Below are 23,898 nucleotides of genomic sequence, written 5' to 3'. Positions count from 1 at the left end.
ACTCACATCCTGTAGCTTGTTCCAAATATTTTGATGCCCATTTGATACCGGTAGGTTTAGCAGCTGCTCTCGTTAGTTTTGTTTGTGATAGATTACATTGAAAACTTGAAGTGGCGTGCAGTTTTCACAGAGGTGTTTTTTTTCCTCTTCCTCCTTCCCCCATGCAGCATGCTTAGACATATTGGATTTGATCAGCACTTTAAAAAACAAAAAAGAGCGTACTGTGTTACTTTGAGCTTTCAGCTTATGAATAGCATATTCCTGTGTTAAATTAAGCGAATAGCTGAGTCCACAATTCACACACTGTCACTGGAGGAGTTTCATCATTTCAAAGCCATTTTGCACATACACAACAAAAGGAGACTTGCTTATTATATTTTGCCATTCTGTGAGTGAAGTTTGCTTTCTGCCTTTCCATTACTTTGTTAAGAACGTAACCAGCATGAATCCCCCCCCCCCCCAGCTCTGACCATGTCTCTGACTACTGAAAACCAAGGCCATTGTGTGAAATAGTTCTGGTTTTAAGCAGTCAAATGTGAGGCAGGAGCAGGTAGGCAGAGTGGGCTCACCTGTCCAAATAGTTCATCTCCCCGCTCCCAAGTCATCTAAGTTAGAATGGAAAATTCTCAGTGGGTCACTAATGGCTTTGATTGCAGCAAGGATACAAACTTATGAACCTGCTGTCTTACACTGAATCAAACTATTGGTCTACCTATCTAAAAATTGTTACACTAGGGTTCCCCAAACTTGGGTCTCCAGCTGTTTTTGGACTACAGTTCCCATCTTCCCTGACACCTGTTCCTGCTAGCTAGGGATGATGGGAGTTGTAGTCCAGCAACGGCTAGTGACCCATGTTTAGGAAACCCTGGTTTACACTGTCTGGAAGTGGCTCTTCAGGGTCTCAGCTGGAGGTCTTTGCAAGCCTTGCTGCCTGAGGGTTTTTTGGTTTTTTTTGAGGGGGGAGGTTGAGCAGGGATTACAAACCTGTGGCCCTCCTGATGTTGTTGGACTCCAACTCTGTTAGCCCCAGCCAGCACAGGATGATAGGAGCTCAACATCTGGTTAAAGGTAAAGGTAAAGGGACCCCTGACCATTCGGTCCAGTCGTGGCTGACTCTGGGGTTGCGGCGCTCATCTCGCTTTATTGGCCAAGGGAGCCTGTGTACAGCTTCCAGGTCATGTGGCCGGCATGACTAAGCCGCTTCTGGCGAACCAGAGCAGTGCACGGAAACGCCGTTTACCTTCCTGCCGGAGCTGTACCAATTTATCTACTTGCACTTTGATGTGCTTTCGAACTGCTAGGTTGGCAGGAGCAGGGACCGAGCAACGGGAGCTCACCCCGTCGCGGGGATTTGAACCGCCGACCTTCTGATCAGCAATCCCTAGGCTCTGTGGTTTAAGCCACAGCGCCACCCACGTCCCTCAACATCTGGTTAGCCTGCTTTAAATACTGGGTTTGAACCCAGGCAGAGCCTATGTTATCCTCCTATTTGAGCTATGAACTCTGGAAGCATGGCAGGCTGTAAAATGACCAGGAAGAACCTTTACTGTATTCCCTTCTTTATAAGTTAAATTGAATTGGAATTTTGGGTACTAGTCACTCATCTGAACTAACTAATATTGTACTGTATTGTGACTGTTTTTTAAGTCTCTTCAGTGATATTGTACTGTATTGTGACTGTTTTTTAAGTCTCTTCAGTGATCTTTGAGTAAGATAGGACAATAGAGAAGCTGAAAGGGCCTCTTACTTCCCTCTGGGAACAGTAAGTGTATTGTGGCCGAGGAAATATTTTGTTTCACTCAAGTCTCGCTCTTGAAAGCAGCAGAACTGAATTGCAGTAGTAAAATGTCTCCAGAATGCATCCATGTAATCTGGTCTGTTGGAGGAAGGTGGAGAAAACTTGTATTCCTTTTCAAAACAAGTCTCCCATCCCCACTTTGAAAAGAAAAAAATGAGAGTAAAAGGACTCGACAGCAAACCCCCCCCCCCCCCCAGTATTGACTTGCTAATATTTTGGAAGTTTCAAAATGTGTTGAGCTTTGTTTTTAATGTAAATAAAAGAAAAATTAGTTAAGACTTTACATTGCAGAGGAGGACTTCAAACTGTGCTGCCAAAAATGAATGGAAAAAGAAGAGCAAATGAAAAGAAACACACCTAGGTTTTGTTTGGTATATGCATTGTTTCTGTTTACATATACATTACATGCTGTTTTTCAGCTGACTCAGTGTTTCTTTATTTTAAATTTTAAGAACAATACTGTTGTCAAAGACCTGCAGTCTGTCCAACAATCGTACGTTGTCATTTTTTCATTTTGTTTCAATATTATGATTTTTAATCTGGTGAAATAAACTGAAAATTGTAACCTTATTTGCTTAGGCCCTCTGCTAACAAGAGACAATTGATTCTGCTATCAGTGTAGTGCAGAGATTTCTAAAATGCCAGGAAGTTTGCATCTGTTGGCGTGGGTTTCCTGGTAAATTTAACGGGTAATTTTGAGGTTGTATCAGAAAATATTTCAGTGCACTAAGACAGGAGTGGGAAACCTTTGGCTTGCCAGAATCATAATTGTAGTGTTAGAAGGGATTCCAAGGGTCATCTAGTCCAACCCCCTACATTAGAATTCAGCTAATGCATCCATGACAGATGGCCATTCACCCTCTGCTTAAAAACCTCCAATGAAGGAGAGTGCACCACCTTCTGAGGGAGTCCGTTCCACTGTTGAGCAGCTCTAACTGTTAAAAAGTTCTTCATGATGTTTAGTCGGAATCTCCATTCTTGTGTCTTAAATCCATTGGTTTGAGTCCTAGCCTCTGCAGCAGGAAAAAAACAAGCTTCCATGTGGCAGTCCTTGAGATATTTGAAGATGGCTATCATATCTCCTCTCACTCTCCTCTTTTATAGGCTAAACATATCCAAACTGTTGCTGAACTACAACTCCCATCGGCCCCAGCAAGCATGTACTATGTCTTGGGTGATGGGAGCAGTAGTTCAACAACATTTGTGGGAAACAAATTGGATCCCCACCCATGATAGTCATGTATCTTTTCTTTAAACTTTCATTTAGTGAACAAAGCAAAAGGCTTTGAAACCGCAAGCTCGCCTAATGCTCTTTTTAAAGCAGTTGAACGGGATTCCTAATTTGACTGAAGCAGCAGTGCTTGGGGAGGAATAGTTTAATATGCCACACTATTTTTCATGATACTAATTGTAGGTGGCTAATCGATGGCTGTTCACATGTTGAACAGAGCAGGTGAAGATGACTTAGACAGGAATTCTGTACACCTTGACCCAAGAGTAAGTTCTATTGAACTCAGTGGGGCTTGCTACTGAGTAGACATGTATAGGCTTGCAGTGTGGGTAATTTTATTTTCCTTTTAGCAAACAATAATGAAAGAACAGCAGTTAGACAGAAGAGTCCAGGGAAAGGATGAGGATTTTAGGAAGTTTTGATGCTGAAAGGGAGAAGCTAATGGTGGATAGAGGAAGATGAGCTCATGTTACTATGCATCATTTCGTATTTGTAATAATTTTGGTAAATACACTTTGCTGCAACTTTGTTAATAAATTCAGAAATGTTTATCTGAGTGTTTTTTTTTTATGTAATTGTTGCATGCCATGTGTTTAATGTAAAGAAAGATGTATCTTTGTTCAAATGTCACCAAGAAAAGGAGTTGAATTGAAAATAAGGATGTTATTGCAGGGATAGTCAACCTGAAGATGTATGTATTTATGTATGTATGTAAGTAAGTAAAACAATTCGAGAGAATTCAGTATTATAGGTGTGGAGAACCTGTGGCCCTTTAGGCAATGCTGGACTACAAATCACATCATCCCTGACCATGGGCTATGCTGGCTTTGGTTGATGGGAGTTGTAGTCCAACACCACCTTACTGTGGGAGTTGTAGTCTAACACCCCACCATACTGGAGGCAATACTGTGACCTGAGGAAACAAAGTTTGTTTGTTTTTGTATTCACTTGTTCTGAATTTTAAAAAAATTGAATGTATGAAAGGTGACGTTTTCTCTTTTTTGTAACAGCAGCCTTAAGCAGTTGGGGCAGAGGGAAGAGGAACTGTAGATTTATTTCTCTACCCTCAATCTCTCTCTCTCTCTCCTTCACATCAGTTTGAAGAATTTGTGCTTTTATATGACCGTTATTGCAAACTGTCATTCTGAGGAAGAACTGGTGCAGAATACCGTATCAACTTGTCTGTGCTTGAAATATTGGTATGTTGATAGTAAATGGTGTTATGGTGCTCCAGAGGGCTAGACTGTTTTGACAGTTTTCTTTTTGAATGAAAAGAACAAACGTATTAAGTCAATTTAAGTGAGTAATTTGCCCAGTGCATGTCTTGGCAATCAAAATGAAGTTTTTATAAGCAGCACAACTGGGTCATGATCTTCCCCATTTTGGTTTTATTTTGTCAGTTTTACCTGGTATGTTTTGGGCTACAGGTCCCATCTCTCCTGACCAAGGGGCACAGTTGCTGAGATCGATAGGGGTTGGAGAAGGGTGCCCTATCTAGTACAGTGGTACCTTGGGTTACATATGCTTCAGGTTACACACTCCGCTAACCCATAAATAGTGCTTCAGGTTAAGAACTTTGCTTCAGGATAAGAACAGAAATCGGGCTCCAGTGCTGCGGCAGCAGCAGGAGGCCCCATTAGCTAAAGTGGTACTTCAGGTTAAGAACAGTTTCAGGTTAAGAACGGACCTCTGGAATGAATTAAGTACTTAACCCAAGGTACCACTGTAATAAAATATCCTCCAGTCATGAGTATTGCATGGATTTGAAATGAAAATAGTATTTAGTGCATTACTTTAAGACTCTTCCTTCCTATTTTGTCTACTTGGAGGTTCTTGCCAGACAACAGTGGCTGATCTACAATCTTGTGCATGTTTACTTAGAAGTAAGTTGCACTGTGATCAATGGGGCTTATTCCTAGTAAGTATGCATAGGATCACATCCATTTTCTGCAAGGTGTGTTGACTAAATACCCATCTTATAAGGGGCATTATACCTTCTCATATTAAATTTCTAATTATTCTGAATGTGACAGGCTCACAGTATGCATGTTGAGAAATTCATTTTACTATATTTACTACACTCCGCCTTTCTTCTGCCGTGGGACCAAAGGTTGTATACATATGGTTCCCACCCTTTTATGACATCTGGTGATATACAGAGGTTGGAGACCTGCATCTTATTTCTGTTCACTTGAGGGTCCCTTCAGAAGGGATAAATTAATACACATGCAAAACCTCTGTATAGTAACAATGTGTATATAGTTGCATCTCTCCCCCCCCCATTCTATTAATGAGATGACACGTCACTGCCAATTAAGAACAAGTGTTAGGCAGAATGAACGAAAAGACACAGCCTCCAACCACATCTACTCTGCAGCAAACCCCACTGAGTTCAGTGGGTTTAATTCCCGAACTCGTGCTTTAGGATTTCAGCTTTGAGGTGCTACTATCACCACTCTTGGGCAAGCAAGAGAAATAAAGGTAAACTGTACACAGTTGTCAGGTCTATAAACGACCTTCTCATATAGTTTATGAAGAAATTACTGGTCATCAATTTTAGTTGCTTTGTGCTTTCACAAATGGAAGTATGTAGAGGGAAGTTTTTAATGTTTGATCTTTTATCATGTTTTTAATATTCTGTTGGGAGCCGCCCAGAGCGGCTGGGGAAACCCAGTCAGATGGGTGGCATACAAATGTTGTTGTTTTCATTTTCTCATTTTCGTAGAGTGCATACACACTTAGTTTCCACCTTATTCCAGACTAACAATGCCTCTTTGCTTCGTGCAGTTACTGTTGTGTATTATAATATCAGTGCCCATGGTTGAGACAGTGAAAGATCAGGGAAAAAACGTTCTTAGCTACAGCATGAAAAAGTAATTAAAAAGAGGGAATACTCACCTGTGGTGATGCATATCTTTGAGTTCAGAATTCTCTAGCTAGTTTGTACATTGTACAGTGTCTGTGCAAACAGGTATACACTCAGTGTTCACATTCAGACAAGCCTTCAAACACTCTTTTAGGGGATTGTGGTGATTGCTGTGCTCATGTGTTCCCACTTTCCCCTTTCCTCCTTATTTCCCACACAGGACCTAATTCCCCTTCTTGTTGAGCCCAAGCCACAGTTCACCATGCTGCCCAAATTGGCACACTGTGTTTGAGTGATCCCCCCAAAGCTGGATTGTAAAACAAGAACAAAACATGGTTTGCCTTCCTGACTAGGCTGGATGGCACAAATCTCTGTGTTGCTATATTTCAAACAGGATGTCAGGACTGGAACCTTTTGCATGTGAATAGGAGGGGAGGGGAGGAGGCCATCTGTTAACAGGTTCTACATCCTTGGCTTAGAAAATCACTTGAAATGTAGCCTCAGTGATTTAGAGATCAGTAATGTTTTTGGACAGTTTTGCATTGGCAATTTTTTTGATGTCCCAGAGTGATCTAATTTTGCATGTTTATTTTATTTGTGTTTACTAAGCAAACCAATGAAGTTGAAACTGCCAAGCTCGCCTGATAGTGTGTTAGCAGTTGGCATACACTTATTGTTGCTAAAGAGCTCATGCAATTGATATTTTGTTCCTATGGAAAAATTCAGCATTGGAATTTTACCTGGGATAGCGTTCTCTCCCCCATTGTTTGAATCTGTGCGGCGTTGGTGAGCTCCCATTGCTCTGCCTCAGCTTCTGCCAGCCTAGCAGTTCGGAAGCACACCAGGGCAAGTAGATAAATAGGTACTGCTGTGGTGGGAAGGTAAACAGCATTTCCATGTGCTCCATGCATTCATCACGGTGTCCCGTTGCACCAGAAGTAGTTTACTCATGCTGGCCACGTGATCCGGAAATCTGTCTGTGGACAAACGCTGGCTCCCTTGGCCTGAAGTGCCGCACCCTATAGTTGCCTTTTGCTGGACTTAACCATCCTTGGGCCCTTTACCTTTTACCTTTTTTACCCTGATAGAGATGGAAACTTAAATTGCTTTTGAATGTGGAAAAGAATGTCTGATAACCTGGAATGAAATGGATGGATGGATTCAGAAATGGCACGAGCCCCTCTGCTTACAGTTTCTCTCCACCAGCTCATCATTAGTGAGTGATGCTCTGGCTGCTGCACTCTTGCTGTGTGGTTTCATTAGGGTTTTTTTGGAATTCTACATAATGAAACATGAACTGCTGGAGACAAAATGGACTAGACATTTCCTTCCTGGCTGATAGTGGAATTCATGACCCCTTTCGCAATGTGACTGCATCTCATTAGGTCCTAATAAGAAAACAAAAAAAAGGGTATATATCAGGGAACTGTGGAGGGTTCTATTTATAATTTTGCTGCCAGAATGCCACAGCTGAACACTTTCACACAAATGAGCTGTGGTGTATGTATTATGCAGCTTTTCATGAACATATAACTCTCCTTCAAAAACAGCTTGTCATTAATCTCTGCTGTGAATCCTTTCCACCTGTCTGTCTTTGCTGTTCCAGCATATAATTGGGGGGAAAAACCAATGTGTGGTTAATGGCACTATCTCAGGCAAAGCCCACTTCCTCCCTAAGTCTGCAATCCCATTTTCACTTTTCTGGGAAGAAGCCTCATTAAGAGGACTAACTTCTGAGTAGATGTGCATCAGATTGCCTTGTCCTCGCATGATGTCTCTGACTTGAGAAATAGTGGCTGAAATAGAAGTCTAACAAATAAGTGCCCTAGGGCAGGAATGTTGAAGGACAGGAATGAGAAAACTGTGACCCTCCAAACATTGCTGGACTCCAACTTCCATTGGTCGTATCTATCATGTCCAGTGGTCAGAAATGAAGGGAATTGAAAAAAGGTGCTTTTTTTCTTCCTCCCTGGTCATAAAAAACCAAAGTGTTTTACAGTGAGAGAACAAAAACATACAAGAAAAACCATATTTAAAAACAGAAAACAGACGTCAGTTAACCATGGTGGAAAGATGTATTCCTAATTGCCTGGTGAAATATAAAAGTTTAGTGCTAACATGCAGAATTGCTAGATTTTAATTATTGCTGACAATTCGGTGGTGTTGAAAAAGTAACTGAGCAAAATCCTCTAAAGTTAAGTACTCTTACATTGTTTTAATTTCAGTAGGAAACTTATGCCCATATGTTTAACATTCCCACTGAAACCAGTGATTCCTAAAAAGACTAAACTTTGCTTGGTTCATGCTCCGTTGTTTTAAAAAATAAAGGGAAATTAATCTAACCTCTTTATGATATATTTCTTTTATTTAAACCCCAATGGAAGAAAGCTGTACTCTATAATAAAGTTAAACCTTTGCTTTCACGACTGCTAAAAGATTATTGATCTTCACTTCGACAAGCTCATTCTCCTAAAGTTCTCTTCTTAAGCTTAATATTTTGTTTCTGGGAATATTCACTCGACTACTGGCAAAGGACCATCTCTGTAATTTTATGCAAAGAAGGCTAGACACCTAGTAATTTATTCCTGTCTTACACTTCTTCAGTAGAAAAAGGCATGCTTTCTCTATTTTTCATTCAAGTTAGCATGTGTCATGTTAGCTAGAAGTCTTCTGAGAAGAAATCTTAGCTTCGCTATTTTTTGTGTGCAAATTCCCAAGGTTGCGTTTCTATTCTTTGCTCTCTTTCAGGCTAACAATTCCAACTCTTGGAAATACGTTTTTCTCTTTCCTTTTTTTTTTTTTTTAAAAAAATTCTTTTTATTAGTTTTCAATAACCAAACATAGAAAACAAATAAACAAAACAAGAAAAAAAGAAAACACGTTTTTCTCTTTCCTACACACCAAATGCTTCTTCTTTTCAAGCTATGTTTGGGTATTTCTAGTTCTGGAATCGGGGGAAGGTAGCTAGGATTGGGAGGGAGGGAGGGAGGGATAGCATTTTGTAGGGGAAAGTGATTAAAGGGATTTCCCCCCTCTTCTTAAAATAGTGGAACTTGGGGTTATCAGATGAAACTGATCGGCACAAATTTCAGGAAAAATTAGAGAAAGCTTGTATTAAACCAGAGTTCTCTGTTACGCCTGAACCAGGGAACTCTGACTTGATACAAGCCAGGATCTTTCACTGAAGCCAGTGTGTGACAGGAAAGGGAAGCACAAGAACAGAGCATTCTGTTCCAAAGCTTGTTAATGGCTTCCTGATGCCTCAAATATTGTCCAAACCTTTTGTAATTTAATTTATGAAATTGAATGTCACAAGGTGTCATGGTGGACATTGGTTAGATTGCTTTTAAGGGGAGCTGGACAAATTCAGGGAAAAGGCATCCTTCAATAACTATTAGCCATGATGGCTGTATGGAGCCTCCATGTTCATAGGCAGTAATGTCACTGAATATCAGATGTTTGGGAACAGCAACAAGCAAGAGCTCTTTCCATCAGGTGGGCTTCCCATAGACTTCTGAATGACTAGTGTGAGTGACACGGCTCTTGTGGATACACTGCTTGTCTCCAGATAGACAGACACTGCATAATACATACAATTGATTGTATGTGCATGCCTGCGCATGATTGCGTATTGTCTGCATGAGAAAAGGTTAGCATGAACCAGGCTGCACCCACAGAATCAACTGGCAGCCTACCACATAAATACGACTGCAAACAATTCTTTCACCCCCCCCCCCAATTTTAAAAATATATCTACCTATAAACTTTTAATCTGTCTGTCTGTCTATACATCTGTGACAAAATTGCCCTCTATTATGGCTGCTGAATAAGGTAAAGGTAAAGGGACCCTGGCTGTAAGGTCCACTCGCAGACGACTCGGGGGTTGCGGCGCTCATCTCACTTTATTGGCCAAGGGAGCTGGCGTACAGCTTCCAGGTGATGTGGCCAGCATGACTAAGCCACTTCTGGCAAACCAGAGCAGTGCACGGAAACGCCGTTCACCTTCCCGCTGGAGCGGTACCTATTTATCTACTTGCACTTTGACGTGCTTTCGAACTGCTAGGTTGGCAGGAGCAGGGACCAAGCAACGGGAGCTCACCCTGTCGCAGGGATTCAAATCGCCGACCTTCTGATCAGCAAGCCCTAGGCTCTGTGGTTTAGACCACAGCGCCACCCACGTCCTTCTAATACTCAAATGTTCACGATCAAATCCTGTTTGGCAGAAAGGCAAGGAAGTCCCAGTGATGCTTATCACCAGCTAGCGGTTCACAGAAGCGCTCTGAGAAGGTGCGGTTTATTTCCCTGTGCTGTCTTATTCGTTTCCCCAGCAGAGAATGAGTAAACCCAGGTGCCTGAAACATGATGGCCCCTGTTGGGTATTCCAGGACTTGTAGGAGCTTCAAGATTTGGATTGGAGTCAGCAGACTTTTTCAGCAGGGGGCCGGTCCACTGTCCCTCAGACCATGTAGTGGGCCAGACTGTATTTGGGGGGGGGGGAATGAACGAATTCCGGTGCCCCACAAATAACCCAGAGATGCATTTTAAATAAAAGCACACATTCTACTCATGTAAAAACACCAGGCAAGTCCCACAAATCGCCCAGAGATGCATTTTAAATCAAAGGACACATTCTGCTCATGTAAAAAACACGCTAATTCCCGGACCATCCACGGGCCGGATTAAGAAGGCGATTGGGCCAGATCCGGCCCCCGGGCCTTAGTTTGCCTATCCATGATTTGGATTGTGTCTCTGTGTTGTTTTTCCCTTTTAGCTACAAGCAGTCAGATGAGGGAAATAGCCCCCAGCCATCTGCCACTGAATGGCCTGTCATGCGAATTGGTTTCTTTGTATATCTGTCAGCTAAATTGAGTTGCCATGTATCAAAAGACCTTTGAGCTACTGTGCTCTAAATTGTTTTGTTCCTTTAAACTAGCCTGCGCTTTGAAGTGCTCGTTTGTGTATCCCCTTCAGATAACTTTGCTTCCTAGCTACCCGGTTTGAGATTTCTGCCTTGAGGCACATGGTCACATCTCTAACTAGTGAGAGGATTTCTTCAATCCATTATATTCTTGTTTTCTTTTAAGTGTGAGGCTTTTGTGCTTACAGCAGATAACCTCTGTGTTATGCCTGCATGTTTATAGTAGCTGTTTAAACATTAAATACTGCTTTATGATCTCAGGTGAAACGAGGAGTCCACCATACTGCTACTGTGATTATTGTTTTTCTCAACACTGTTGTTGTATATGTAACCCTTGGTGAGAATTGTTCTAATGCCACACAACTTAGCAGGAAGAGAAAGCACCTTGTAATTGCATAATCAACTGCCTTTCTTTTTGGTGGGATTGAATTTTTGAGCATGAGAGAAACCAGTGTTTGTTTTAGGGTGTGGCTAAAACTGGTTTCTTGCCCACTACCAGGGCTGCTGAATAAGGCACAGGTCCCTTCTCATACCCCAAGGTTATTCATTAAATCTTGTTTAGCAGGAAAATATTAAATGCTGCCTGACAGAAAGATGGAAAAATGCTGGTGATGCTTATCAGCAGATGGCCACTTCCCAGATCTGCAAAAACAACAGCCATCTCCCCCTCTCCCCACTTCCCTGAAAGTGTTTGCAGACTCTCTGGCAAACGTGACCTGGAAGATAATTGGCTGAAAGATTCCAGCTACCAGTCAAATAAACTGTGACTGAAAGCCCATGAATGGGGACTGACCACCTATTCCACTCATGAGGAGACCAGACACTGGCTTTAAAGTACAGTGGTACCTTGGGTTACATACGCTTCAGGTTACAGACTCCGCTAACCCAGAAATATTACTTTGGATTAAGAACTGTGCTTCAGGATGAGAAAAGAAATTGTGCTCCGACTGTGCGGTGGCAGCAGGAGGCCCCATTAGCTAAAGTGGTGCTTCAGGTTAAGAACAGTTTCAGGTTAAGAACGGACCTCCGGAATGAATTAAGTACTTAACCCTAGGTACCACTGTAGTAAGATCAGGATACAAAGACTTGAGCTAAAGAGCCCCTTTTATTTTCAATATTCTGCTTTGTCCCTTTGTTTTCTTCCTTGCCTTCTTTATTCCTAATAAACATTGCACAATTGAACAATTGAGTCTTGCATGCATTCTTGCCAAACTCACAATGCCCCCTGCCTTGAGCCTCAGCCACTTGGTTAATAGAAATAAAGGATTGCGCTTGATAGAAAAAAGCAGGTTGCTGTGATCTCTGGGAGAGACAACGTATAATTGTGGAGTTTGTAACCCCCACAGTAGCTTTTTTCAGGTAGAAGAGGGTTGTTTGCTGAGCTATACAGGTGCAGCCCTATAATTTTGACTCTTTTCTGTTGAAGAAAAGAATTCTTAGCAGACAATAACTTTCTCTTAATGGGAACAAACAAAAGATCACCTGGTGCAGTGAAGATGAAAATGATCTGCCTCGCCTACCCCACCAATGCATGATTTTGCCTTTCTTCAAAGAGTCATTGTCCCTCTTGGTTGGGTTTTTATTTCTTTCGGGTAGGTGGGTTGCCATGCAAGCTTTTTTTGGTGGTTTCCTTTTATATATGCTAACTCTGTAGCTTTCTGAGGTACGGTCATATTCAGTTCCTGTGGGCTTTACACCTTGCTTCAGCTGGTTTGAGGTAGTCAAGATGTACATCAGATGACAATTATTTTGTGGATAGAAACAGCATGGTGTGATTTGGAATGCATTTTTAAATGGGCGTATTTGGGTTGAAACGATTGACATAAGGGCATCTGGAGTGCTTTGTTTGCTAATTTGAAGTTCACTGTGTTGTGGCAAGTTCTTTTGAAATCCCTGGGATTTACAGGAAAATAGTAGCAGGAGACTTTTTCAGGTGGTTCGTAATTTAACGGAACCACCTTTACCACCGGGGCTTTGTAAAGACCCCAAGATCTCCTGCAACGATTTTGCAAAGTTTTTTGCAGATAAAATCACTCATATTCGGAAGGAGCTAGACACCACCGTGGGAGCAGGGCTGGGGCGGGAGAGTGCTAGAGCTCTGTCTGGTCAAGTTGCATGGAATCGATTTCAATCCATTACCCCCGAGGATGTGGACAGGCTGCTTGGACGCGTGAAACCAACCACCTGTCTCCTGGATCCTTGCCCATCCTGGCTAATAAAAGCAAGCCGGGAAGGGCTGGGCGATGGGCTCTGCGGGGTGGTGAATGCTTCTCTCTGTGAGGGAGCATTCCCAGATCCGCTGAAAGAGGCGGTCATCAAACCGCTTCTTAAAAAACCATCTTTAGACCCGGCCAGTATGGCCAACTATCGCCCAGTCTCAAATCTTCCATTCTTGGGCAAGGTGATTGAGCGCGTGGTTGCTGAACAACTCCAGGCACGCCTGGAGGATGCGGACCATTTGGATCCCTTCCAATCGGGATTCAGGCCTCATCATGGGACTGAAACTGCCTTGGTCGCGCTGGTTGATGATCTCCGGCGAGCTAGGGACAAAGGTGAGAGCTGTTTCCTAGTTCTGCTGGATCTCTCAGCGGCCTTTGATACAATCGACCATAACATCCTTCTGGACCGTCTAGAGGGGCTGGGAGCTGGGGGCACTGTTATACAGTGGTTTCGCTCCTTCCTCCTGGGCCGTGTTCAGAAAGTGGTGGTGGGGGATGAGTGTTCAGACCCCTGGGCCCTCACTTGTGGGGTGCCTCAGGGCTCCGTCCTCTCCCCCATGCTTTTTAACATCTATATGAAGCCGCTGGGAGAGATCATCAGGGGGTTTGGACTGGGTGTCCATCAATATGCAGATGATACCCAGTTCTACCTCTCTTTCAAATCAGAACCAGTGAAGGCGGTGAAGGTCCTGTGTGAGTGCCTGGAGGCGGTTGGAGGATGGATGGCGGCTAATGGATTGAGGTTGAATCCTGACAAGACAGAAGTACTGTTTTTGGGGGACAGGGGGCGGGCTGGTGTGGAGGACTCCCTGATCCTGAATGGGGTAACTGTGCCCCTGAAGGACCAGGTGCGCAGCCTGGGAGTCATTTTGGACTCACAGCTGTCCATGGAGGCGCAGGTCAATTCTGTATCCAGGGCAGCTGTCTACCAACTCCACCTGGTACGCAGGCTGAGACCCTACCTGCCCGCGGACTGTCTCGCCAGAGTGGTGCATGCTCTAGTTATCTCCCGCTTGGACTACTGCAATGCGCTCTACGTGGGGCTACCTTTGAAGGTGACTTGGAAACTACAACTAATCCAGAATGCGGCAGCTAGACTGGTGACTGGGGGCAGCCGCCGAGACCACATAACACCGGTCTTGAAAGACCTACATTGGCTCCCAGTACGTTTCCGAGCACAATTCAAAGTGCTGGTGTTGACCTTTAAAGCCCTAAACGGCCTCAGCCCAATATACCTGAAGGAGCGTCTCCACCCCCATCGTTCTGCCCGGACGCTGAGGTCCAGCGCCGAGGGCCTTCTGGCGGTTCCCTCATTACGAGAAGCAAAGCTACAGGGAACCAGGCAGAGGGCCTTCTCGGTAGTGGCACCCGCCTTGTGGAACGTCCTCCCATCAGATGTCAAAGCGATAAATAACTACCTGACATTCAGAAGACATCTTAAGGCAGCCCTGTTCAGGGAAGTTTTTAATCTGTGATATTTTAATGTATTTCTGGTTTTTATGGAAGCCGCCCAGAGTGGCTGGGGAAACCCAGCCAGATGGGCGGGGTACAAATAATAAATTATTATTATTATTATTATTATTACAGCTTGCAGTGAATTTGTTGGAGGAAATTTGATTTGCCAGTTGGATCTTTTTAGGGCTAGTGCTGATACAGTCATACGTCGGGATAAATACGCTTCAGGTGGAGCGCTTTCGGGTTGCGCTCCGTGGCGAGGCAGCAAAGAAAGTAAGCAGACACTTATTTAATTGATTCAACCTTTTGCTCCTTACCCTGCCTGTGTCCTCCTTTAAAGTTGACAGGTTGCTTGGCATCCTTTGGTTCATCCATTGACACAACTGAACTGCATCTCTCTGGGCATGGGGCATACCTTTTATTTGTAGCAATTGCACATCTTCAAATCTTACTAGTTAGGGGGTCGAAACATAAAGCAACTGTTTTTCACATAATATTTTCAAGTTTGTTAAGATGTGTTTTTAAACCTTGTCCCACATCCTACACTAATACATATTGGATTTGCCCTAAGTGAGTGCTATTCCAAGGTGTGAGTGTGACTGTTTCTTATAATAGGACAGACATGCAAATTAATTCTGTTGTGTGCTTGGTTTTATCAAATGGCTTTGCAGGAAAACCTCTTCAAGGCTCTCTGATAAGCAGAATAAAAGAACGGACAGTGGCATTTTTAGTTTAGGTTAAGTATTGGTGGTTCAGGAAATTGTAAGCTGGTCTGTAGATAATGCAAGGAAGAGGCAAAGTAAGTCCCCCTCTTTTCTGCTCCTCAGCTTCCTCACATGTAAGAAATAATATGTGACAGAGATAAAGGATATAGGGGGTGGGAAGCTTGGGAGAGGGGTTTAATATGGAGGGATTGACAGGTTGGTGAGAGTGGAGTTAGCGGGGCATAAGCCCTTTGCAATTAAACAAGATACACACTATCTAGTCATTTTTTAAAACAGCTTTTTATTATAAAAAGAGAAATTTACACTCATAGGAAACATAACAAGCTAGAAGTATTTACAAACAGAATATAAGATCTAATAAAAACTGCAAGTATGATGTATTTGATATAACTAATAAAACCCTAAACTAATATTGCAGCAAAGAAAAACACACATTAAGGCTTGATTTTTATATTGAGATGCGTTCTACTAATTAATAAACACACATTTTCAATGGATCTGTCTGTTTTTCTTGATCAGCTGCTAGAAAAACAAGTTAGCTGGATTAACAATGTAGCATCCCATATTTTTTCCCTAGCCAGTCTTCAATTGTGGGAATTTGTGGGGATACTTAGTCTTGTAATCCACGTGGTAGTACTTCTGATGATTCAGAGATGTGTAAAGTTTCTTGGTTAAAGAAAGTTATCTTTAGAAGTGATGGATGACACATGCTGAGGGATTACTTGCATGGAACCAAACAATTCTGAGGCTTCAGCAAGCCCCAGAATATGCATAAAATTGCATCCGTGTTTATTTAAAGTTGCATGACATAATTCTGTGGCTTTCAACCAAATGGTTTACCATTTGCAAACTTCCTGTTTCACCACTGCCACCATAAGCCCATGCCCTACTTTTTAAAAAAACAACAACCAAAAAACCCACACCCCTGGTTGTTACTGCTGCTGTTTCTTCCTCCCAACCGCCTGGCTCTGAATTAAACTAGAGGCTCTAAAACTTGGAGATACCTGAATAAACCCACTTCCCCTAAACATTTGGCAATGCTTGATAGATTCTTTTATAGACATACTGCATAGCCTGGGTTGCCACACAGGGAGGAAGTAATCACCCATTTGCATCTCTCTGTGGGTGCTTGAAAGTGGAGGGCGTGGCCATGCTCAGTATCAGAAGACAGGTTGACCGCATGAGAAAGCTTCAGGTACCTACTGCAGGGAAGGGGGAACCTGTGACCCTTCAGATGCTGTTGGACTCCAGCTTCCATCAGCACCAAACAGCATGATGAGTGGCGGGGGATTATGGAAGGTGTAATCCAGCAACATGTGGAAGGTCACAAATATTCTTCTGAGGAACTTTGCTTCAGAACTCTTATTTTGGGGACACTGGGATCCAGAATGAACTAGGTGCAAACAAAGTGGTAAGTAGGATGATTCATAAGGTCACAGGGTCAATCCCTAACATCTCCAGGTAGGGCTGGGAGAGAACTCTGGTCTGAAATCCTGGAGAGTAGCTGCTAGTCAGTGTGTAAACTGGTGGTCTGCCTTTGTATAAGGGGGCTTTCTATGTTTCTGTGACTGCTATATGCTGTGTTTGTCTAGTGACCCTTTTAACTGATTTTCAGGTAAGACACAGGTTTCCAAGCTTGGAGTGTTTTGGGGTGACAGATTTGAACTGTCGGAGAGAGGAGAGGACACCCCACAGAAATGTTTAGTTATCTGAGAACCACATATTAAATATAACCTAAATCACCCACAATGGTAACCAATGGAGCTTCTTTAGCGCCTCTTTTGGTGCTTTGGGGAAAACTCAGAAGTAGCACCTCCTATCCTTGTTGCAAGAATCAGCTGACCTTTTCAAGGATTCCTTCCCTTTTACATTGCTGTCAGCATTTGGACATCAAGTGTTTTAGGGTTTTCAGGAGTAAAATGTTTCACCTTGACTAACTTTTCCCAAAGGTTCTTCGCTTTTCCGCTTCTTTAATTCTCAAGGGTCAGGTGACCGCTCAACACTGTGGTAGTCCTGTTAAATTTAACAGGGCTATATTAAGTGATCCATGATTAATCCCATTTAAGGTAATGCTGCATATTGTATGCAGCAGGCAGAGTGCAAATTGATTCTCCGCTAAATAAATAAGATCTGAGTCTGTATAAACTTTTATTAGAGGTGAATGTCTACAGCCTGTGTTGGAATGATTAACTTGGCAACCTTGCACAGTAAGGGTGAGACTAACAATATGTGAAGGTGAGTTTTTCCACTGGGCCATCCTCTGTCCTATGAGTGAACAAGCTCCTGAAATATCGCCAGAGTGGTACCTATTTATCTACTTGCACTTTGACGTGTTTTCGAACTGCTAGGTTGGCAGGAGCAGGGCCGAGCAACGGGAGCTCACCCCGTTGCGGGGATTCGAACCGCCGACCTTCTGAGCGGCAAGCCCTAGGCTCAGTGGTTTAGACCACAGCGCCACCCGCGTCCCTTATCTCTATCCATATCTATATGCATATCTTACTCTTAGTCATAAATTAGAACAGCTCTCTTTAGCTCCGATGTTCATCTAATTTATATACAGTAACTCTTTTGGGATAATCAGCACAAGAGCAGAGGGAGGAGGTTGGGTAGACAGTTTTGACTGCACACATCATGGTAAACCATTGTTAATGCTTCCCTGCAAATGTTGAGATCTCTCCAGCTTTTCTGCTCTAGTGAGAGCAACAATCCCTGGCTTAGCATTCTGTCTAACTGTGCCTTGTGGTTAGTTTCACTCCAAGCTAACCCAAGATTGGGAAGCCAACAATAAACCTTGGCTTTGCATTGTGGTTTGTTTGGAGGGCAATAACCCATGATGTCCAGTTCAGATGTCAGGCTGAGTCAGGAATCTTCGTGCTGGGGGAGAAGCTAAGTGGAATCCATATGAGAAAATCAGTGCTTAGATTATTTAGACGGCAGTCGTATACCACTTGGAATAAATACTATTGAATTCAGTGGCAGTTACTACTGAGTAGACATGTAAAGCATTGTACAGTTATGCTGCACTTTTATGCATGTTCCCCCAGCAGCAAATCTCAATTTAAAGGTAAAGGTAAAGGTACCCCTGCCCGCACGGGCCAGTCGTGTCCGACTCTAGGGTTGTGCGCCCATCTCACTTAAGAGGCCGGGGGCCAGCGCTGTCCGGAGACACTTCCGGGTCACGTGGCCAGCGTGACAAAGCTGCTCTGGCGAGCCGGCACCAGCGCAGCACACAGAAACGCCATTTACCTTCCCGCTATAAAGCGGTACCTATTTATCTACTTTCACTTAATTGTGCTTTCGAGCTGCTAGGTCGGCAGGAGCTGGGACCGAAGACGGGAGCTCACCCCGCTGCAGGGATTTGAACCACCGACCATATGATCGGCAGGTCCTAGGCACTGAGGTTTTACCCACAGCGCCACCTGCATCCCTTAATCTCAATTTACTTCTGAGTAAATTGGGCTATTAGCCACTAAAGATTTAGTCATTGACTTAGTTATTAAATAGTCCATCATCCATAATCATGGCAATATCATATTTTCTTTCCACTCCCTGGTTTATTGAATTATTAAGACAAGTCATGAGCACACTGAGACTTCTTCATAGCACTGGAGTTGACAGGCGTTTGCTAATTAAGCCTTCAGCATATTTAGTATTCCACATTACTTATTTGTTGAAGACAGTTTAATGTTTCTTGTCATATGGAGTTGTGGATGCAATTAAGGGACACTTTAAACAGTAAGAAAAGTTTAGATCATAATCATGATTAATATAGATGTATAACTTCCACAGTTGATATGTTTTCTTATACGGCTCTTGTGTATTGGACAGGCAGCTAATGAATTTCCTTTATTTACAGCTGTTGGTAGCAGATGTCAGCGTAACATTTCTGTTCTAACGAATTTAGGGCATCAGGCAGCACATTGTCATTCAGCATTTCTGTGTGATGTTGAAGAAAATACATTGGTTACTACCTTCAAAGGACTCCCAAATGTCATCCCTTCTGATGAACTGACAAAATAAACTAGAACAGTTTTATCACATGCATGTCACATCCAAGTTGTGCTAAGTGTGATATAAATAGAGCTGAGTTTGTGGTGCGTATGTGTTTATTGTACACTGTGTGTTTATGGGTACACTGTTGCTTGTGGTTTACCGTGACGTGTGCTTATTTGGTAGGCATTCTCTTGGTTTATAAGAGACCTCCAAATTTTATTCTTTCCTTATGGTAGCATATTTCTGAGTGCAATCTTTTCACCAGCCCTTGATTAAAAATTGGCAAGGCTGTTGAAAACCTAATGCGGTTTTGGGTATGTGGATTTTGGACTATGATATGACAGTTGTTCCATCCAGCCCTTGTCTGGGAAAACTGTCTTAAGTTGCCCAGGATGCTGCATGTTTTTGCCTTTATATGCTAAACTCATTCACGTGACTATTCTTTTAGTCTTGTAACATATTCAGATGTTTTCTCTAAAGTTACATGGAACATCTTCCATGAGACATCCTCGCTTTCTCCTGGAAATGGATATTCTTTGACACACTGATGTATAACACATGTTTCCATTGTATTTATGCCAGTTGCAGTCAGAATCATTGTGGTTTCACGTATCTGTCACTTCAAGCAAATGAATCTACTGTTACATGGCTTTATTGTTGCTCACTAAGCATCTTGAGGCTAATTTGATTTTTGAAGAGGATTAATATTAAGTTACCAAAAGCCTTTGTGTCAGATGGCAGCTCCTTTTAAGGCACCTGAAAGCAGATGCTGCATTCTAAGAGCCTTTGAAGATGTGACCAGTTTTAATAATCTGAGTGAATGTTGTCTGAGCCACCTGAACCGATTCATTCAAAAAAATGTAAGATATATGGAAACGTGGGGTTAGGTGGAATGAATGTGTTTTTTTAGAGATGAAAATGTAAACAAAGTGATCTGTACCATCAGATAATATGTAAGCCTGTCCTAGCAAAGTGAGTGTTAAAAGTTATAACTAGTGGGTGAACTAAATTGACCTTGCTGCTCTTCTCCTTGCACACCTTCAGAGTCTCTGCAGAGGATGTGGGGTGGGTGATTTTGAAGGTGTGTAGGGGACTGCTGGAAGAAGAGGGGAGAAGGAGAAGGAGGTCAAGGCCTATTGCACAATCATAAGTAAATTCTGCTCATGCACAGACACAGCATAAGTCAAGTGTGTAAAAAATTGCGACTATGGAAAGTTGGAAGCACATGTTTCCTGTTCACATCCCAAACTGATCCCATCAGATTTTCATGGACTTTGAAGCATTTTTATTCCTTCCTGACTTCTGAAGGAGGAATGCTGTTGTGATTGTAACTGCTCACATGTGACAATAGCTGTGCAGACAGCTGTACTTGAAGTTGTGCAGTGGTATACCTGGGCCTGTATTCTGTTTTTTTTCACTCTTTGCTGTCAGTGGTGCACCCAAAATATAAGAAAGAACTCCTTTCCTGCTACCTGAGATTTTTAATTGGAGATGCCAGGAACTGAACTTGAGACCTTCTACATGCATGTTCATAGAAACAGCAGCAGTGACTTTATGCCGAGTCAGATGAGTTTGCGCTATCTAGCTCAGTATTATCTTCACTGACTGGAAGTGACTTTCCTGGGCTTCTGATACAGGACATCCTCAGCCCCAACCTGGAGATGCTGGGGATGGAAAAACCTTTGATTCCCAAAGCAAATGCTCTACCACTGAGCTATGGCTCTTCCCTTCATGCCAAATATATGAAGGTTGTAGAACATGTATTGCATTGCATTTGAGAAAACATTCAGATGTGTTCAGATGCTGAAAGCCTGTGAGTTTTTCCTTTCCAACCCTGAATAATGAGCACAAATTCTGCTAGCAGTACATTTCAAGGTCACTAAGCTCCTAGGCTTCCAAGATGCTTTTGCATATTCAGCGTATTCTACCTACACTTTGGTTTCAAAGTGCAGGCCAAAACATTAGCTGCTGTATCTGGAAAAAAACTATCTGTGCATTTGGGAGTTCCCGGTAAAAAAGAGGGGGCATCTCCAATTGCTATGTGAAGGCACAGGTAAGTTTTTACTCAGTGTCAGCCAGCATGACAAATGGCTCTTGGAGAGGAGTAATACTGTCTTTTGGCTAGGAAACAACTGGCTATAGGCCCTTCCCTATAGTATTGTAACTGCTAAGATACTGATGGCGCCTTCCCAGGTGCTCTTTTTGTGTTTCTCCCTATGACACCAGAGTCAGTTGTTTGTCTCCTGAAATCTCTGGGTGACTGCCATATGCATATGCGTGGGTGGGTGCACAGCCAGATCTATGCTTTCTCTAGTTGCCATGTCACAAAAGGCCTGTTGACAACAGCTGTAGCCCAAGCTGAGTAAATCTGAAATGCATGCTTTGCCAGCCCTAATGTGAGAAGTGATTATTTGTTTTACGCTTTTTGAACTTTTGCAGGTGCTCTTAAGTGTGCATGTCTGTGCACACGCACGCACGCACGCACGCACACACACACACACACAGAGGTTTGTTACTTTAGGTTGTTGAGAGCCAGTGTGGTGTAGTGGTTAAGAGCGGTAGTCTCGTAATCTGAGGAACCGGGTTCGCGTCTCCGCTCCTCCACATGCAGCTGCTGGGTGACCTTGGGCCAGTCACACTTCTTTGAAGTCTCTCAGCCCCACTCACCTCACAGAGTGTTTGTTGTGGGGGAGGAAGGGAAAGGAGAATGTTAGCCGCTTTGAGACTCCTTGAAAGGCGGGATATCAAATCCAAATCCAAACTCTTGTTGTGGTTTCAATAATGAAGTAATACTGTCTGCATTTTCTGTTCTAGGTGCCTACTGATGGAAATGCTGGCCTGTTGGCGGAGCCCCAAGTGGCCATGTTCTGTGGCAAGCTGAATATGCATATGAATGTTCAGAACGGAAAATGGGAATCTGACCCTTCTGGAACCAAGAGCTGCATTGCGACAAAAGAAGGGATTTTGCAGTACTGTCAGCATGTAAGTTTCTGCCTGAACATAAATAGTTTTTAACAACCACCAAGAATGCAAATCTTTCAGCTTCAAAGTGGAATCTTCTGTCATCTACTCTCCCCCCTCCCAATCCTCTGGATTGTCTTGTCCTTTTGTTCAATTTAATGAACATTTCTCTAGCTTTCAAGTTGTGGCCAGTGAGTTCTGCCTGAAGCTAACAAAAGGCATTCAGTCTGTTCAGGCTAATAGTTTGCACAGCTCTCCTCAGGATAAGGAGTGTGCTTGTTTAATCAAGACCCTAGTTCATAGGTTGCTCCTCATAACAGGACACAGTGTCAAGTCCTAGTTTGTTGCTTTCTCCATTACAAAGAGCTTTGTGTTGGTTTTCTACAGCATGTTCGCCTTGCAAAGCAGGCCAAGAAAAATAATGGTTTATCATCCATATGTTCCCGCATTGCAGGGGGTTGGACTAGATTTCCCTCAGGGTCCCTTCCAACTCTCCAATTCTGTGATTCTATATCCTGTTAGAGCCCAGGTGGTTGATATTTTGGTTGTGGCAGTGAAGCAACAAAGGATGGATTTAGTCACTTTGACAGTTAGTTTTCATACGAAGGACTGTGATTTCCAAGTATTTCCAAGTATTAATAGCCATTTTGGTTTGTAATTGAATTTTGGAAATGAGTGATTTTCCACCAAGTCATTGTTTTAAGCCTCTTCTTTTTTGTACTGCACAGCCAACCTCCTTCATGCCCTGTGTTGTTGTTTCTTTTCTATGTTTATGAAATTGTGTAAAAAGTTTGCAGACTTCTAAACAGAACCTTTCTTAAAAGTAACGGTAAGAAACCAATGAGGCTGAGAACCTATGTACAAATTATGGTAACATAACCAATCATCTGATTCTCTCCTTTGAATGGGCAGAAGTGAGCACAAGGAAAAAAAGGCAAAAACCATGCTCAAGTTATGAGATGATAGGTAAGAGGGACTTTAATGAAATCCACAAGCATCATCCCCAAAGACTTCTCAGTTTTAACCACATTGTGGCCTTATAGCCGTATGAGTACAACACAAAAAAACTAAGGTTTTAAATTCATGGCAGTAGCATTACATTTAGTTGGCACAGTGCAAAAGCATAGTGTGTATATGTGTCAGGCAGGTTTGTGGCAGTAATGATTAGAAAGCCCTAGGAAATCCGCTTCTTTTTCTGGTCTTTGCTGCCTCTGTCCACGGGGAACTGGAATCATGCATTCTTAACTTAGGCTTAAGTAAGAAAGGTACATCTCCTAAATTCAGCTACAGGCAATTCTCAGCAGGAGTGAATGGCAATGTGGTGGGCAATTTGTCTACAGCAGCCAAACAATGAATTATGAACAATGTTGTGAGAAATGGATAGTAGCTATACCAGTTTTTACATCCCAGAGAGCCACATTCACACTAGACCTTTAATGCACTAAGAAACCTCTTCAAATAGTCGTGGCTCGCCCCCCCCCCCCCCGGCCAAATTCTCAGAGCTGTAGTTAGATGAAGGTGCTGAGAGTTGTTAGAGGCCCCCTGTTCCGTTCACAACTACAATTCCCAAAGTTCCCTGTGGAGAGGGATTGGATGTTAGTATACTTTGGGAATTGTACCTTTGGGAGGGGAATAGGGTCTGCTAGCAACTCTCAGCAACCTTTGCAGACAGTTAAAGAAGAAGAAAATAGTTTTTGTTGTATATATGTTACATACTTTTTAAAATTAAATT

At 42.8% G+C, this 23,898-nt stretch overlaps 1 protein-coding gene across 4 annotated transcripts in view; it reads left to right on the top strand.

Moving 5' to 3' along the window:
• APP (amyloid beta precursor protein) overlaps positions 1-23,898 on the top strand; it is a 148,546-nt gene that overhangs the window by 17,370 nt on the left and 107,278 nt on the right. For all 4 annotated transcript variants that reach the window (XM_081859422.1, XM_081859421.1, XM_081859420.1 and 1 more), the window contains exon 2: positions 22,020-22,187. In XM_081859422.1, the coding sequence (XP_081715548.1) occupies positions 22,020-22,187 (168 nt within the window). The remainder of the gene's footprint in view (positions 1-22,019; positions 22,188-23,898) is intronic.

The sequence above is a fragment of the Podarcis erhardii genome, assembly GCF_964252035.2.
Source record: "Podarcis erhardii genome assembly, chromosome: 4".
Taxonomy (NCBI): Eukaryota; Metazoa; Chordata; class Lepidosauria; order Squamata; family Lacertidae; genus Podarcis; species Podarcis erhardii.
This window is presented reverse-complemented; position numbering and strand designations above follow the sequence as displayed.